Source organism: Nomascus leucogenys, chromosome 3 (genome assembly GCF_006542625.1).
Source record: "Nomascus leucogenys isolate Asia chromosome 3, Asia_NLE_v1, whole genome shotgun sequence".
Classification (NCBI taxonomy): Eukaryota; Metazoa; Chordata; class Mammalia; order Primates; family Hylobatidae; genus Nomascus; species Nomascus leucogenys.
This window is the reverse complement of record NC_044383.1, coordinates 11,951,682-11,970,491: the sequence shown is the minus strand read 5'-3', so window position 1 is coordinate 11,970,491 and position 18,810 is coordinate 11,951,682. Positions and strand designations below refer to the sequence as shown.

At 43.0% G+C, this 18,810-nt stretch overlaps 1 protein-coding gene across 11 annotated transcripts in view; it reads right to left on the bottom strand.

The window, feature by feature from the left end:
* Positions 1-18,810, bottom strand: part of FGFR2 (fibroblast growth factor receptor 2) — a 121,643-nt gene that overhangs the window by 63,384 nt on the left and 39,449 nt on the right. For all 11 annotated transcript variants that reach the window (XM_030806170.1, XM_030806181.1, XM_030806197.1 and 8 more), the window contains one exon: positions 10,451-10,620. In XM_030806170.1, the coding sequence (XP_030662030.1) occupies positions 10,451-10,620 (170 nt within the window). The remainder of the gene's footprint in view (positions 1-10,450; positions 10,621-18,810) is intronic.

The following is an 18,810-nucleotide window of genomic DNA, read 5'->3' as shown; positions in this document are numbered from 1 at the left end:
TGTTTTTACAATGAGAAGCACAATTACCAAACAGGGTGTTTCTGTCCGTCCAGAAATCTTGGTACTAGATCAATATTGCCCCATGCAGTGCTGTTAATATTTATTTTCTTACACCATTGCTCCAGTATTTGATTTATTGACCCAAATTTTATGAGCTGTAGCATTTTCCAAATGGATGCTCTTAAATGCCACCAACAGTGGAACTGCTGGACACTTTTGTAGGGGATATCCTACCACTGATTAGTGGTTGCTTAATAGCAAGCTAAGAAACTACAGTAGTAACTTTATAAAGATGGCAAACAAAAGCACAAAGTTTGGGGGTTTTTTTCATTACTCTATTTCCATATGGAGATTCAGTATAAACCTAAAGAAATGACTCTTCCAATGTAATATATACAACGCGTGTTTCTAAATTCCTCAGATTTTCAGTGCTACAATTCTTTTGCCAGTTAGGCCAAATGCATATACACCATCTTTGCTTTCAGAGAAGAGGGAATGTAAATACCCAATAAACATATGAAAAGATGCTTTACCTCATTAACGATCCAGGAAATGCAAATTAAAACAATAATGAGACACTGTTATTCACCAGCTGATTAACAAAAATTAGAAGGATCAATGTTATTCAGTACTTGGTGAATGTGTAGGGAAATAAAAGATTCCAATTGAGAATGGGAACATAAATTGAGAAAAACCTTTGTGTAAAATAACTTGCTGGTACCTATTAAAATTAGCAGCACACATTTTTTTGACCCAGTTAATTCTACTTCTAGAAAGCTAGCCCACAGAAAATAGCACAATTACTTCAAGGCACATGAACAAAACTGCTGCTTCAAGCACTGCTTGTAAGAGCAAAAAACTGTCAAGGAGAGAGACACTAAGAATGCATAGTTCATCCTGTATGAACTAATGGATAGTTATTCAAACAGCATAGTCTATAGTCATAAAAAGAATGAAGTATTATGTTCGGACCTGGTAAGGTATCATTAAACAGTTATTGATAAATGAAAAACAGTTAATTCATGATTCCAATTTATTTAAAAAAAGGAAAAAAGCAGACACATTTACCACCCTAAAGATGCATATAAAACTGAAAGTATAAGCCTGACTATAAACATAGCTAAAATCAGAAAGAAAATATACCAAATTGTTAGCAATGTACTTTATATAATTAAGCAGTGGGATTATGGGTATTGCTTACTTTTTTCTTATTTCTACCTTTCAAACAAACAGAAATCTCAACACACACAACAAAAAAGTATAATAAAACAGCTCCTTAGATAATCATTCAATAGTAGCTACCCCCTGCAGAACCAATGGATCTGGCAAAACAAACACAAAAGCCAGAGAGAGAAGAAATTCTGCACCAACCAACACAAGCACGACTCTTTTTCTTTCCTGCTCATGGCCAAATCTGTGTGGAATTCATCACTATTTTTCATCTGCCAAGTAACAGAATAGGAGAGCATGGGCTTCAAAACTATGTTCACTAAAGACTTTTTTAAAATAACATTTCAATATTGAAACAAAGCAGATTGAAGCAAAATGGCCTAAACTCCCAAGTATAATACAAAACGCGGATTCCATGAACATTCCACACTCTATCCACACAAAGACACAAGGTGGCCCAGACAGGTTTTTCGGAATTCTTCTGTTACCTTCATTCCCCCAACATGCCTATTAAATCCCAGGCTACCCTCAGGTGACAACTGGGAATGTAGATTTAGTTTGTTGACACCAAAACACCGAAGCGAAAGGTGAAGGGTGAAAGGTTAAAGACCCAGGCTGTCACCTGGATATTTACCTTCCACATTGCAAAAAAATCCAGACATTTCCAAATACCCAAGTTTTCGATAACAAGCAGAATAAACATCCAGAAGGTGATAGAAAGTTTTACTCTGTGCCAGGTAGAACGCTGTGTCCATGTGATATCAGAAAGATATTCCCAAGCCTTTCTCCCGCCAGTATCAGCACCCAGTTTACCCAGGAAGACAGCAATCTCTTGTAATCCTGGCCTTTGCACAGGCACCCACCCCATGAACAGATCAGTTCATTCAACAGACGAGTTGCCATCAAAATGCAAAAAAATCTGCCAGGTGCGGTGGCTCACGCCTGTAATCCCAGCACTTCGGGAAGCCAAGGCGGGCAGATCATTTGAAGCCAGGAGTTCAAGGCCAGCCTGGCCAACATGGTGAAACCCCGTCTCTACTAACAATGTAAAAATTACTCAGGCATGGTAGCAGGTGCCTGTAATCTCAGCTACTCAGGAGGCTGAGGCAAGAGAATCGCTTGAACCCGGGAGACAGAGGCTGCAGTGAGCTGTGATCGTGCCACTGTACTCCAGCCTGGGTGACAGAGTGAGACTCTGTCTCAAAACAAAACAAAAAACAAAAAATGCATAAAATCTTACTCTCCCATCCCAGCCCCCACTTTCAGCAGGTGCCTGGGGGACTTGAAACCATCCTTTCTGAAAGCATTTGTGCCAACTAACCTTGCATGTCAAGGACAGAGGTACCTGCTATTGCTCACCACCACGCAGATGTGGAGGCAAACACCTGTTAATGCTTAAACTCCAACATTGATACAAGAAGTTTGCTTTCCAGGAGGTGTCCACAGAACAGGGCCGGGCGATCTGATCCTCGGGACCAGTGGCAGAAACTCTTCCCTCTGCTCAGTAAACAACCACTGGATCTCTCCAGAGGAGGTGGGAAGTGAATTACAACATGCCGTGTTTTCTTAGATGCCTGTTGCTTGCAGGTGCTCACAAAGGTGGCTGTGGCAGGACATCCACCACCTGTTGAACTTAGCTCTTTAAAAATGTCATGATCTTCCCCACTTTTGATTTTGCAAAACAGACAAATGCCATATGGTCCTGCAATTCCACTCCTAGATATATACCAGAGAAACTTATAGCAAGGACTGGGACAGATACTTGTATACCAATTGCTACATTATTCACAATAGCCAAAAGGTAGAAGCAACCCAAGCGATCATCAGCAGATGAATGGATAAACAAAACGTGGGGCCGAGCACAGTGGCTCATGCCTGTAATCCCAGCACTCTGGGAGGCCTAGGTGGGTGGATCACAAGGTCAGGAGATCGAGACTAGCCTGACCAACATGGTGAAACCCTGTCTCTACTAAAAATACAAAAATTAGCCGGGCATGGTGGTGAGCACCTGTAATCCCAGCTACTCTGGAGGCTGAGGCAGGAGAATCGCTTGAACCTGGGAGGCGGAGGTTGCAGTGAGCCAAGATCGCCAAGGTCGCACCACTGCACTCCAGCCTGGGCAACAGAGTGAAACTCCATCTCAAAAAAAAAGTGGTATATCCATACAATGGAATATAATTCAGCCATAAAAAGGAATGAAGTTTTGATTCATGCCCAATATAGATGGACCTTTGTTAAGTGAAATAAGCCAGACACAAAAGGAAAAATATCTTGATTTCACTTATATAAGGTACACAGAATAGGCAAATTCATAGAGACAAAAAGTAGTTTAGAGGTTACCAGGTGCAGTGGGGGAGGGGAAATGAGTACTTACTGCTTAATGGGTACAAAGTTTCTGTTTGGAGAGATGAAAAAGTTTTGAAAATAGTGGTGATGGTTGCAAAACACCATGAATGTAATTAATGCCTACTAAAGGTGATAATGACTTAAATGGTAGATTTTATGTTATACATATATTACCACAATAAATGTAAAAACCTCATAACCAGCTGAGCACAGTGTCTCAAGCCTGTAATTCCAATACTTTGGGAGGTTGAGGTGGGAGGATCGCTTGAGCTTACGTGTTCGAAGCCAGTGTGGGCAACCAAGGGAGACCCCGTCTCTGCAAAAAATTTAAAAATTTGCCAAATTGTGGTGCCATGCACCTGTGGTCCTAGCTACACAGGAGGCTGAGGCAGGAGGATCACTTGAACCCAGGAGGTCAGGACTGCACTTAGCCATGTTCGTACCACTGCACTCCAGCCTGGGCAATATAGAGGGACTCTGTCTCAAAAATAAACAAATAACCCACAGAGGTCTTGGAAGTTGAAAGAACAGCATCATATCCCCAACTTTGCTCTCAACAGTATACCTTGGGCTAGATCTTTGCATGCTTTTGGGGAGCCATTACTTTCATTATGTTTCTCATTCAACAGCAACAGTGTTTTTACAAAACATGGAACTACATTTGAAGAAAGCAGTTTAGCAAGAGCATAAATTCCAGTGCAAAACCACGTAGGTCCAAATGGCAGCTGTGCCACCTATGAGGTAGGTGTAGGGCAAGCCCTCAAATGTAAAAGGGCAAAACAACAGTGTCTGCCTCTTTGGGCTGTGGAAGGACTGAGCAACTTGCTCCATGGGAGGCACCTGGAAAGTCACGATACAGGGGAGCAGTCCATAAACGTTGGCTAATATAAACATATGCCTGTGTCCTCATCAAAGACTGCTTGATGTGGGATTAAAGCTGAAATGTCTTCACTGAAAAAAATCTCCATAAAGTATAAACATGCTGATAGGTACATTAGTCATGATTTCTCCCCCTAAACATACTTGTGGATTAAGCATAACATTTGCATCAAAAAGTCTTTAAAATGGCATCTAAGTAACTAACCTAGAAAATGTAAATCTAATTAACCTATGCTTCAAAACAAACAGTTTAGTAGCGATTATAACAAAAGCTTTAAAAATCATCTTTTCTTAGATCTGAAATATACTTGGTTCATGCCCAATAATGCTTTACTCTCTGCTGAGGGGCTCCAGGGGAACCTGAACCCCTGTAATACCCAATGCTGAGGGCTTCTGTGCCAATTTCACAGTCACATTGAATGAGCCCTCTGTCCTGCGATCTCTCTTGGTCTATGTTCTTACGCACTTCGAAGTGGCATAAAAGATGGTTTTTAAGAATCCCCTATGCCTAAATCATTACTACGAAGGAAGTGAGAATTGAGGTGGTCTATTAATTATCTCAGCCAGCTTCTTGCTTTTCTGCACTAAATTGCAATAACTGTCCTGAGCCCTGTGAAATATCTAGCCATAAAGGTAACCTCTTTATAAAAACAAAACAAAACAAAAAAAAACTGTGCTGTTGTTTAAGAGAGAAATGGCTGATGCTACACGATGGTGATGCTATTAAATTACGGTTCTCAGAGCCTGAAGGGATCAGGATTATTTACCCAATCTTCTCATTTTAAGGCAGGGGATTCTGGGGCACAGAGAGCTGAAAAAACTTGCCCATGGTCAAGACTGATGTAAAAGCCCAGGCCAGGCGCGGTGGCTTATGCCTGTAATCCCAGCACTTTGGGAAGCCGAGGCAGGCAGATCACGAGGTCAGGAGATCGAGACCATCCTGGCTAACACAGTGAAACCCCATCTCTACTAAAAATACAAAAAATTAGCCAGGCAAGGTGGCGGGCGCCTGTAGTCCCAGCTACTTGGGAGGCTGAGGCATGAGAATGGCATGAACCCTGGGGGGCGGAGCTTGCAGTGAGCCAAGATCACGCCACTGCACTCCAGCCTGGGCGACAGCGAGACTCCGTCTCAGAAAAAAAAAAAAAAGGCCAGGAATAAGTATGATTAGGGAGATAGAGTTATGATTCAAGTCCTTTACTACTATATCAATCACATATTAATAACATCCAGCAAGACTTTGCTCATGTACTTTAAAAATAATAATTTGATTCTTAATCACCTAAGGATGGCATAGCATGGGTTCTTTGATAAACAAGACTGAACTGCCAAATTCCAAATAGTTCTATTGGTCATTTGAATGAAAATGAGCTTTCTGTCCCATTTCATAATTCTCTTTGGCTTTGTTTTGCTTTTTTTGTCTTCCCACCTCTCTTTATTGGCCACACATGCATGCCATTTCAAAACAAGCTGTATTGCAGGGGACGGGGGCCAAGGTGCCTGATCCATAAACAGGTAGCAAGAATGAGATGGACAGGCCACCAAAGCATAATCATAGTTTATGGAATGAACAGAATTATAAAGTAAAAAGAAAAATTGCAGAAATAACACACATTTGTTTGAAGAAGCTTTTCAGGTATTTGCTTTCTGGAAAAATGTATCTTGGAAAACTTGACATTTTGCTACTTCATTAAATAAACTGGCAAATGGGCCGGGTGCAGTAGCTCACGCCTGTAATCCCAGCACTCAGGAAGGCCAAGGAGGGTGGACCACTTGAGGTCAGGAGTTCGAGACCAGCATGACCAACATGGTGAAACCCCATCTCCACTAAAAATACAAAGTTAGCTGGGCATGGTGGTGGGCGCCTGTAATCCCAGCTACTTGGGAGGCTGAGGTAGGAAAATCGCTTGAACCCGGGAGGCGGAGGTTGCAGTGTGCCGAGATCATGCCATTGCACTCCAGCCTGGGCAACAAGAGCAAAACTCAGTCTCAAAAAATAAAAATAAAACAAAGCAAAGTGGCAAATGGATGGGAGTCAGGAATGGATCAGTTAGATGTCAGGCCCTCTGAGTTTCAATTAGGTCTCTTTGCTTTTGGGGACGTGCCAAGGAATGAAAATAACAATAATATAGTTCCCTCGAGTCAAATGTGCAAAGGTACCTTCTTTTTCTTTTTCTTTTTTTTTTTTTTTTTTTTTTTGACAGAGTCTTGCTCTATCATCCAGGCTGGACTGCAGAGGCATAATCACAGCTCACTGCAGCCCCAAACTCCTGGGCTCAAGCGATCCTCCCACCTCAGCTGCTTGAGTAGCTGGGACTACAGGTGAGCACTACCACGCCCAGCTAATGGTTTAAATTTTTTGCAGAAATGGGGGTCTCACTATGTTGCCTAAGTTGGTCTTGTGCTCCTGGCCTCAAATGATCCTCCTGCCTCAGCCTCCCAAAGCACTGGGATTACAGTGCCACTGTGCCCAACCCAGAGGCACATTTCTTTAAGTTTATGTAGGTAACGAAGAAAATATCAGAGGGAAAACCCAGCACCAGGGACCATTCTCCCCAAAGTCTGCCCTGGTCAGGCCCCAACAAGGACTCTCTGAGACAAACGCAGGCCACAGCCAGCCAGGGAGCTCCCCATGGGGGAGGCCCACAGGTGGGAATAAGCCTCTTTGAGCTCCAGTGACTCCAGGACCTGGGGTTGGCTTAACACATCATTAGCAAAGATGATGCCTCAGGTAACTAAAGGAACCTTCCCAGGAGATGAGAAATGTGTCTTTCCTTTTCAAGTCCCAGAAGCCCTTGGGACTCAATGGAATTTCTAAGAGTTTCTGGCATCTCCAAAATGAATGTTCAATGCCACTGCTGTTGTGAAAAGCCCTTGATCAACCTAGGCTGACCACCTCTGCAACTAGCAGGCCAACCTCCCAGGCCGCCCCACCCCACAGCCATAGCCTTTCTCCACCAGAGAACCAGAAGGTCAGGACCATGCCAGCACACTGCATCCAAAGGTGTGTTCCTCTTTGCTTTTGGCCTTTTTTTTTTTTTTTTTTTTTTGGTAAAGCAAAATGTATTTTTAGTTTTTTGTCCCACACACTGAAATTCCATTTCCTTTTCCCTCCAGAAACGGCTCAACGTGACACAACAAAATCACTTTGGTCATCTGCACTCCACAGGGGCAGGCTAAAGGCTTTCTGCTGAGAGTCCTCATTTTGCTTTTAGAACATAGGTGCTCTTCGTCTAGCGGAATGTTGGCATCAATAATTAACACTGAACTGCACCTGTTAAAAATCAGGCAGCATTTTCTCATTAGGCCCTCTTAGTCTCTTAGCATATTTGTAATCACTAATTCAGATTTGCAAAAAGCTCCTTCCCCATAATAATGATGTCGGTTCCATTTATTTTGAGCCCAGGGGTCTCTGGAGCCTCATCAGCTCCTCTTTGTACTTATTTACAAGGCTGTCTTAATTGACGAAATTAGTTAACCACCAGGATTTTGACCACTATTCTCACACTCAGATTGTATTTAAATAAATCATTGGAACTGCATCAATTACGTGAGTTTCAGAAAGCATTTGGTGGTTAAAAACAATCCCAGGGGCTGTGATTTTAGTGGCTTAACTCTTCCTTTCTAACCAGCATCCCCCCATGAAATCTTTAACTTTTTTTTTTTTTCAAAAAGATTTCTTTTAAAAGGGCCAACCTTTCAATCTCATCGTATCTGGTCTAAGGACTGAACTAAGAACAGAAGGACAAATCAACGCCCCCCCCCTTCCGCTTCCACCACCAAGTAGGAGTTGTGGAAAACAACCAAAGTATTTCTACTTCCAAGCTTCAACAGTACCCACCTGCTAGCAGACCTGCCTCATAACTCACATGTTCACTGCCCACCATGCGTTCTTAGAAACTTACTCATAGGCTGTCCCCATTTTCCTCTGAATTTTGGCCTCTAGATGTTAATTTCTAAGTGTTAAAACAAAAAGGCAAAAACTTTTGCAGAAGAAAATAATCCTTTAAAGATGAATAACTGTCTATGGAATCTCAGAAAAGGGCTGCAGGGCATTTTTAGGTGGAAAGGAGGCTCATTTACCTACAGCAATGATGGAGCTAAAGTGATGCTGGTGTGTTAAAGACATGTGAGACACAGTCCTGGACGCTCCACTGCTGCTACTGAGGAATCCTCCCCACCTGGCTCTAAAGGACCTGAGTCTGAGCTAAAGAGCATCTTCTATTCCTCCCACCATGAAGTTTTCCCAGATGGGTTCCGGAGATCCCCTTGTCTCCTGGCATTCAGGTCCTCGGACAACCTCCTCCCTAGTGTCTTGCTTAATAATGGAAAAAAGCAAAAGTGGTGGCTGTCCCTTCCAACACTAGGTTACAAAAGGCTGTGACTTCTGTGATCCTGCTCTCTCTCTCTCTGGCTCCTCCTTTGCTCAACCTGATGACAACAGCTGCCCTATGAAGAGGCCTGTGTGGCATGGAACAGTGGGCAGCCCCCAGCCAACAGTCAGTGAGGAACTGAGGCCCTCTACAAGGAAGTGAATCCTAACAGTAACCACATGAGCAGTTCCTTCCCCAATTAACCCTTCCAATGAGACCTCAGCCTCAACCCTTCCTTGCTTACAGTCCTGCGAGACAGCTGGAGACGGAAGACCCAGCTAAGCCACACCTTCATTCCTGATACAGGAAACAGTGAGGTAATAAATGTTGCTTAAAGCTACCATACCTTGGGGCAATTTATTATGCAGCAACAGGTAACTAATATGCCCACTTATGTTCCAAATGCATCAGAGAATTTCATCATAAGGTTTCCTTCAGTCCTTTTCATATGCTCAATTATTACAGTTCTCCTCTTCCATACTAAATAATTTGGAAATTCCATCTGTCTCTTTCTGAGTCATCTTTCCTTCCAACTCAGACCTGAATCCTTTCCTGACCTCCTTTCTCCTTATTCTTCCAAACAGCCAATCCAATATCACCTTTTCATGCACATCCATGGGATGCAACATGCTCCTGCAACTTCAACCAAACCTGTGTCCCTCCAGTTGCCAGAGTTCTCCTCTGCCTCCCCTGCTGGACTGGACTAGGACCCCCTCGGAGCTGGGGCCATGCCTCACCCTCTTATCTCCCCAGAGCCCAGGAGGGTGCCTGGCACACGGGGTGCTCAATCAATGTCTGCTAAGTGGATGAACAAAGGCTACAGGAGCATGCACAGGCATCTGCAGGGAGACAGCTGCCAATTTCAAACCCCTAGGGAGTGATGAGACTAAATTTCATGGCATTGTGTGACGTGCTCTCCAGAATCCTTCAAGGACAGCAGATTGCCGCTGTCATCTCCACGTACTCTCCCTTAATGCATCATATTTCATACTCCAGTCTCTAATCCAAGTCCCCTCACTATTCATGCAATCCTGCTCTGACAGGGAAACTATACTGACGCTTCTCAAATTCCACACCCGTTTTAGTTTTATACACTATAAAGCATATAGAAAACAGACTCTCAACTTTCAACCCTTCTGTTATTAAACTCTCCTCATATGAAGAACAACACAAACGGGAATTGTACTTTAAAATTACATGCAAGCCTGGGGTAATTTTTTTTTTAATATCAAACCCTGACATGGGCAATTGTGACAATTATTGATTCTTGTTAAAGTATTCCTTCTAATTCCTGCTAACTTTTGAGCACTTAAAAAAATTAACAAAAATGTAGGGCTGGGCATGGTGGCTCACACCTGTAATCCCAGCACTTTGGGAGGCCGAGGCAGGCAGATCACGAGGTCAGGATATCAAGATCATCCTGGATAACACGGTGAAACCCCGTCTCTGCTAAAGATACAAAAAATTAGCGGGACGTGGTGGCACACGCCTGTAGTCCCAGCTACTCGGGAGGCTGAGGCAGGAGAATCGCTTGAACCTGAGAGGCGGAAGTTGCAGTGAATCGAGATCGCACCACTGCACTCCAGCCTGGGCGACAGAGCGAGACTCCATCTCAAAAAAAATGTAAATAAATAAATAAACAAAAATGTAAGAAATGCGATGTCCTGAAAGCTTAATTCTACCTTGTAGCCTCCAATGCGATGCTCCTGCTTAAACTCCTTCCCGTTTTTCAGCCACCGCATGGTTGGTGTTGGGTTCCCCCCCGCTGGGCAGCGAAACTTGACAGTGTTGGCCGCAGGCACAGCATGGAGCCGCTTTTCCATCTTTTCTGTGTTGGTCCAGTATGGTGCTCCTGTTTTGGAAAACAATATTAGAATGTATACCAATGGACAGCTTCCCCTCCATGAGTAGACTCCAAACAGGTAAGATCATTTCGCTTTGCATGTAAATGATAGGCTATTTTTTAAATCTTTGGGTAATATTTACATTTGGAAACTATTTTCAGAGGTCTAATCCAGCTGGCTGAGCAGAAGGTCCCAGAGAGGGATGGTTCATGTCTACTAACAGGAAAAAAAAAAAAAAGTGTTTGAGCCCTCTTCTCGCTCTTGTTCTTGATGCCAGAAAATAATTTCATGCCAAATCATGTTTTAAAATGCTATTTTATATACATATGAACAACATATACAACTGCAATAGTTCAGTCCTCCAAAAATATATCATTTTGGATTGCCACACCTATTAAATGATCACATATACACACTAGTAAAAACAAGCTGTTCTCAAAAGCCCTATCAACTTATCCATTGGAGCCTTACTTTAAGGGCAATCAATAGTATAAATTATCATTCTAATATAATAAAATAACCCAGAGAGGCATTCATACATTTCTCAGAACTTATATACAAACAAACAAAAAAAAAACTGTATCACTAAATACACACTAACATTTTTAATTTAAAAAAAAATTTATTTCCAATGGTGGTTATGAATGCCATAAACCTACCATCCCACCTAACCAATTAAATGATATGTTAAAGTTACGCCCTCCAAATGTCCCCGAAAGTCATAAATACAAGTGATTTTTTAAACTCAAGAAAAAAGTTTTAAATCACAAAGTAAAGTATATTTTTTCTAAATAAAAGCCACAACATCAAGCCAGAATACCACTGTAAATTGTTCATGTCTGCTAATAAGGGCTAATGACTACTACCGACTGAAAGCTTCTACTTTGCCAAGCACTGCTCAAAGAGTTTTTACATGTCAACACATTAATCTTCACAACAATTCAACAAGAAAGGCACTATCATAATCTTGGCTTCCAAGTGGGGAAACTGAGGCACGGAGAAGTTAAGTAACCTACCAAAAGCCACCAAGCTTGGAAGAGGTGCAGCCAGGATTTGAACCACATCAGTCTGATGCCAGAGCCCACTATCTGCAACCCTACTCTCTACTGCTAGGAAGATGCAGCTTCTCCATGAGGTTGGAATCCGTACCTTCCACCACTCTGATGTTTAAGGCTGAAGTCCCAGAAAGCCAGCCTGGGTCAAGGCACACGTCCTCCTTTTTTTCCTGTCCAGAACCTCTACTGTACGGCAATTTAACTTTTCACATATATGTTTCTGTCTTAGCAAAGTGGTAACCAAAATCCCTGTATTCCTCTGAAACAGCCACCAACAGGGACTTGAACGTTGTAGAAGGCTAATTCATAACTGTGCTTATTTCTGATGAAGGCTAGACTGAACAACAGCACACACACTTCACAAACCCAGGGCAAAATGGCCCTAGGCAGGGGCTTTGTCTCTGATGCATATTTAGAAGTCTCCTCTATTCTATGGGTATAGAGCACATCCCTGGGGGATAAGGATCCCCTTCACTTAGCAGCCAGACTCTCAGGGTACAATTAGGAATTGAAATCACTGCATCCAAACACCTACCCCAATTAGCCTTCACGCTTGCTCTTGAAACCTGTTGTCAAAGGTAGGGCTGAGATTTCTTTACAAGGGCATGCTGTATCTTTATCCCTGTGCTTATCTAAGTGTCAAAGTGATGGGATTTAGGTGCATCCATATGATGCTGAAACAGTGGGAAGAGGGGCAAAACTATAGAAGCCAGGAGGGAAGAAGAGGAAGGAGGGGAAAGAAGGAACAGGGGCTGAATTCTTTCCTTTGAATCCAGTTGCATTTGCAACCTGGGTAGACATTTGGCTTTGGGTGTTGAATGCCCATAAAGGCACCTATTCTTTTGAAGGTTCACCAGGGAGTACTTGATTCCTATTCATCACAAGACTCTCAAGGCCTGGCATATACTGAAACAATTTCAATAATCTTTCATTTTAAAAGCTTCTACTTAGAAAAATCCATCCACAGCCACAGCCACTAAAAAGAAACCATTGAGAGCACAAAACAAATAATGAGCTTTGTCACTACACAAAGACGTTTACAAATCTGACCTAAATGAAAAGCATACCTCATGCTGTCAGGTGTCTGCACTCATGTCATTTGTTTAAGTAAACACAATAGCCCATTCATATGAATTAGCTAAATATTAATGCAGTAACTCTTTCAGATAACATCAATTACTGCTGAGCTGATCCTGTGGAATGTCTTTTCTTTTTTACATGAAAGAAATCAACAGATATGTGCTTACATACCATTAGGCATGATTTTTATGTTCCCTAAAAAAAAGTGGGATTTAGCTGAAGGAACTAGGAATGTTGTTATTTTCTGCCCTCACTGGGCCAAGCCATGGGTGAGACTGTAACAGCACAGGGACCGCACCAGACCACGCGCACCTATGCAGGCCTGACCTGTGGCAACAGCACATAGGCAACCCGCATCTTTGTCTTGGTGCCTCAGGAGTGATTTAAGGACTAAGGTGAAATAATTTTGCTGGAATTTCTGGCAGGTAGCCACTTCTGTGGGGTGATATTTCAATCATCAAAGCTACACCTATAAAACCTGCTTCTGCAAAACAGAGACACAGCCATACAGCAGGGTACGGGCACAGTACTGCTCATCTAGGTCTCAGAGATACAAGGTTAGGGGCCACCATAAAAAATCCAGGCACAACCCTCCACCCAGGCTCCCATGTGTGACCTGCCCCACCCTGGTGACTGCACACCAGCACACAGCCTCTCTTTAAATGTCAAGCTCACAAATATGTTTAATGAACTTGATACGGGAGAGGAGGAACTTTTTTTTTTTTCTTTTTTTGAGACAGCGTGTTGCTCTGTTGCCCAGGCTGGAGTGCAGTGGCGCGATCTTGGCTCACCGCAAGCTCCGCCTCCCGGGTTCACGCCATTCTCCTGCCTCAGCCTCCCGAGTAGCTGGGACTACGGGCACCCGCCACCACGCCCAGCTAATTTTTTTTTTTTTTTTTTGTATTTTTAGTAGAGACAGGGTTTCACTGTGTTAGCCAGGATGGTCTTGATCTCCTGACTTCATGATCCACCCGCCTTAGCCTCCCAAAGTGCTGGGACTACAGGCGTGAGCTACCTCGCCCGGCCGGAACTCTTTTATAATTTTACAATAGTTCTTCCTAAAATACACTAGCTTTATGTGAACCTTGAATCTGTAAGATCTGGAAAAATGATAATACTATAAGATAGCCCTACTGTGTTTCCTTCATCAGCAGCCTTGTGTCCTCTGTATGTTTTTGCAGTTGGAAAGGCCACACATGGAAATGCCAGGGCCTCCCAAGAACTGCAAAGCAGCTGGAGACAAACACCATCCAGACACTTAGAACAGGCTCCTCTACCTAAGGAAGCCCCTTTGATACCAAGGCTCGTGAACAGCTTTAACAACTCTTATTTGGAGAAGGAACTCGTGTACCAAATTAAAGATCTACCGAAGCAGAGATCAGCCTTGCCCAAAGCAGATGCTCAACAGGGATGTTTACTCAACAATCTTATCTAAAATGAATCTGCAGGCCAGGCACAGTGGCTCACGCCTGTAATCCCAGCACTTTGGGAGGCCGAGGTGGGCATATCACCTGAGGTCAGGAGTTCGAGACCAGCCTGACCAACATGGTGAAACCCTGTCTCTACTAAAAATACAAAAATTAGCTGGACGTGGTGACACATGGCTGTAGTCCCAGCTACTAGGGAGGGTGAGGCAGGAGAATTGCTTGAACCCAGGAGGCAGAGGTTGCAGTGAGCCGAGATCATGCCATTGCACTCCCGCCTGGGCGACAAGAGCAAAACTCTGTCTCAATCAATCAATCAATCAATAAAATGAATCTGCAAGCCAAGGACACATGAGTTTCCCTGAACTTTATATACCTTAGAGGTGTATGAAGAGTGGGCTTAAAGTCAACTAATAGAGACATGTGGTATAAACTTCCAATGGCATTCAAAATGAAATGACACTAATCCACCTGTAAAGGAAACAAGTTAACCTCGATGAGAGGTATGGTTCCTTTGGCTCTGACATTCTTAGAACTTCTGATATAATAGGTACCACGAGAATGATGTTCTCCTAATGATTAAATACTAAGAATGAGCTGATTAAAGAACAGTCAGACCTAGCCACAGTCAATCAATCCCATCACATCAATCAAATCCCATCACCAGTGTATAGCATACTTACTCATTATCATTTTCTACACTGTAACAGTTATTGCATATTAGTAATAATGTTAAGTAGAATTTTACTTTAAGACAACAGAAGTCTTTTAAGATGCAATGAGTTAAAGAGAGACTTATAAACCCACAGAAACTTCCTTCAAAGGACTCCAACATAGCCTTTATCATTCCCACCCCAGAGCCAAGTAATTCTTTCTCAGGGCCCCTTCTTTGTGATAGATGTGTGCTTCCAACATCAGTGTCTCTGTACTGAAAAATACTCCTGATGCTGACCAACAAGAGTAGGGCACCTGGAGGGTACAGCTGGAGTTGTCTTTAGCCTATGAGGTAGGCACTCAAGCGTTTATTGGATGGATGGATGGATGGATGGATGGATGGATGGACGGATGGATGGATGGACAGACGGATGGATGACTATTAAAAGCTTTAGCTATAAAATGAAGTAGTTGCACTGATTAAGGTCCCTGCCAGTTCGAACATACTTTCCAGGTATCTATGTGCTAGGCAGGTACTGATTCTGTCAACAAATGGTAGGATTATATGATTTCTTTTGACCCTGCAATTTAAACTTAGTGAGAAACCATAGGCTGCTGGGCCTGCCCCCACCAAAACCCTTGCACATCCCAATGCTGACATCTAAGGTTTATAATCTACTCTCTCTCTCACTCTCTCTCTCTCTCTTTCTCTCTGGAACCAAAAAAGAGAGAACATGGCCCAATGATTTAAAGGAGAAACATGGAATCATATTACCAGGCTGAACCAAAAGAGACCTCAGTGACCATCTGGCCCAACGACTGATGTGATCAATGTCATCCAGAAAGGTTAAGTGATTTGATCAAGGTCACACAGCCAGAGGCCGGGCTGAGGCCAGGCCCATCTCCAGCTCCCTGAGCAGTGTTCCTTCAACCACTCCAGCCTGCCCTTTGAACTCTCCCATGGTAATTAAGTCAAAAGTTCAAGATTTATGTGAGCAGCGGCCACTGATGACTGCCAACTGTATTTTTATGGATGCAAAAAATTTTAAAAACACAGCCTGTTTCAGCTCCTAGATTAAGTCTCACAAACTCTCTAAAGCCCCACTAAAGCCTCTGTCTCGAGTCTATAATTAGGGCTTTTAAAAATATCACTAATCAGGACATTTGAATGCTTTGACTCCTGACAGGGGAAAAATGTCTCAGAGCTCCCACTATCCTGCAGTTCTGTTTTCGGTTTGGTATAAACTAAGAGAAAACAAATCTAACAAAATATGGAGATGTGAGTGAGGATATGATTATGAGGGGGTATGTCTGTGGCTTTGAGAAATCTCATTAAAAACTTGCTAACCAGAGCCAGGCATTCAATCAGAAATACATGTTTTAAAAACCAAGCAAGTTAACCACAAGTGAAAGAACTGAGCCGACTAGCAGACCAGTTAGCCTGTGGGAATTCCCAAGATCTGCCTTCAAAGGAAACTTCTCCAATCATTGGCTATGCTGTTTGACCAAGGAGGAGACTGAGAAAGATATTCAGTCCAACCATTGGCTGGAACACCATCACCAGTCTTTGTGATAAAATACCAAAAGCAGCTTTTTCTTCTTTTTAAGAGACAGGGTCTTGCTCCATTGCCCAGGCTGCACTGCAGTGGTACAACCATGGCTCACTGCAGCCTTGACCTCCTGGGCTCAGGTGATCCTCTCACCTCAGCCTCCCAAGTAACTGGGACTGCAGGCATGAGCTACCACACCTGGCTAATTTTTTATTTTTTGTAGAGATGGGGTCTTGCTATGTTGCCGAGGCTAGTCTCAAACTCCTGGATATACACGATCCTCCTGCTTCGGCCTCCCAACTAGCTGGGATTACAGGTGTGAGCTGCTGTGCTGGCCCAAACCAACTTATTGATGATGTTTTCATTACAAAGGGAATTTCCAAAAATTTGCGAAGCCTGTGTGGGTTTTTTGTTGTTTTTGTTATTGATACTGTTCTTTTCAATTCCTAGAAACTTCAACACAACTAAGAAGGCTGCGGTTACCAACTTAGGATCTCTACCAAGTAAAAATCCCAATTAGAACAAAGGTGACTTTGAACTGTTATCGACAGATTAATCAATGAAATGAGTTTGGAATCTCAGGCTAACTACCTTCATTTTCCCTAGTTACTTCCAAAAAAAATAGCCTTTCTCCCTGACAATGGAGTGTGGGCATCTGCAGGTCTCAACAGGAATGAAACCAAAATAGAAAATTACTTTTTCTCTCATTACTCGAGAGAAAGAACCACTTTAGCAGCAAGAGTCTTGACACAACTGTCTCTCCATCACTTCCCTCGAGTTAAGCAATGGACCTGAACTTTTCGTCAATCATGATCTTCTCAAAAACTAAGTCTCAAGCTCTTCAGAAACATTAATCACTGAAACACAAGCTGGAGACAATAAAAATCCCTCGAACAAATGGGTATATGTATCTACCTAGTTCCTGCCAGATAACCTGTTAACATACCTAGTACCTAGGGAAGGCAAGAACTAGTTAACTTATACTTTTCTATGCAAAAGGATAAATTCTCAACCCTTCAAAACCCGCAACCTGGATGCATTTCAAAAATTAGCATTTGAAATTGCAACTTTCTTTCTGGAGAAAATGTGTTGCACCGAGGGGCATATGTAACAGCATTATTTCCTGGCAGACAGGCTTGTAATGACATCACAGGACTGTTCCACTTGGAAACATCTAATGCTGGTACCATGTGAGGTCATCAGCTAGTCCGCTGCTAAAATATGACCAGAGAATGCCCTGCACATCTGTGATGAAGAAACCAACTTAAAAAGATCAATCAAATCAGCCCATGGCTGGGTTTTTCAATGCATGTACAACGTGATGTTAATAGATATAGATAGATTTTTTTTTTTTTTTTTGAGACGGAGTCTCGCTCTGTTGCCCAGGCTGGAGTGTGGTGGTACGATTTCGGCTCACTGCAACCTCCGCCTCCCGGGTGCAAGCGATTCTCCTGCCTCAGCCTCCCGAGTAGCTGGGACTACAGGCACCCACCACCAAGCCCGGCTAATTTTTATATTTTAGTAGAGATGGGGTTTCACCATACTGGCCAGGCTGGTCTTGAACTCCTGACCTTGTGATCTGCCTGCCTTGGCCTCCCAAAGTACTGGGATTACATCCATGAGCCACCGCGCCCGATCTTTAATTCTTGTTATTTTTGCCATTGTATTTGGCGCCCAAGCTTTTCGTACTCTGCACAGAATCTAAAAAATACTCTAGCAGGCAGCTAAGCTTGCCTTCTTACATTAACCACCGAAATTAGATCGATAATCTAGCAAATCAGCAGAGGGAATAACGTGCAATATATTTTTCCAACTGGAAGATACAGAACTAAATTTTCAATGTCTCAATCCAAAAGGAGAAAAAATAAAAACAACTCAGAAAAGCCCAAAAATGTCACCATCAACACAGGGTCACTGGAGCATCATTTGTCAAAGTTCCTGAAGAAGAACATTCAAACATACCCCAGTGGCATTTCCAGACAATCAGAAGGCACCAAAGAAATCAATCTGGACACATGAGTGTTTTCCAGGTGGCTGAAAATGCAAAGAATTTGGTGCTTCTGCAATTTTCCCTATTAATTGGGTCAGGCATTTGACACTTGAGGTGGCAAAAAATTGTTTTAATGGCAATGTCCCCTTTCCTGCCTTGCCAATTACCCCGGCCATGGCATTCCTCTGTCCACACAGGCCACAGCTGCTTAATCTCAGCCGCCCCAGGCTGCACCTGTGAATCAGACCAGCCTAATCACACTAACAGATGGCAGAGGCCAAGTAGCCAGCTAAGAACCGCTATCACTTTAAATAGCATCTAATGTTTCACGGACACCAAACAGAGGCACCTCCTCACAGCAGTATCTCCCTGGTACAGCTAACACTAGCCCTTAATCACTGCAGAGCACCCATTTCAGGGGCAGAGTTGCTGTCATTCGAGAGCT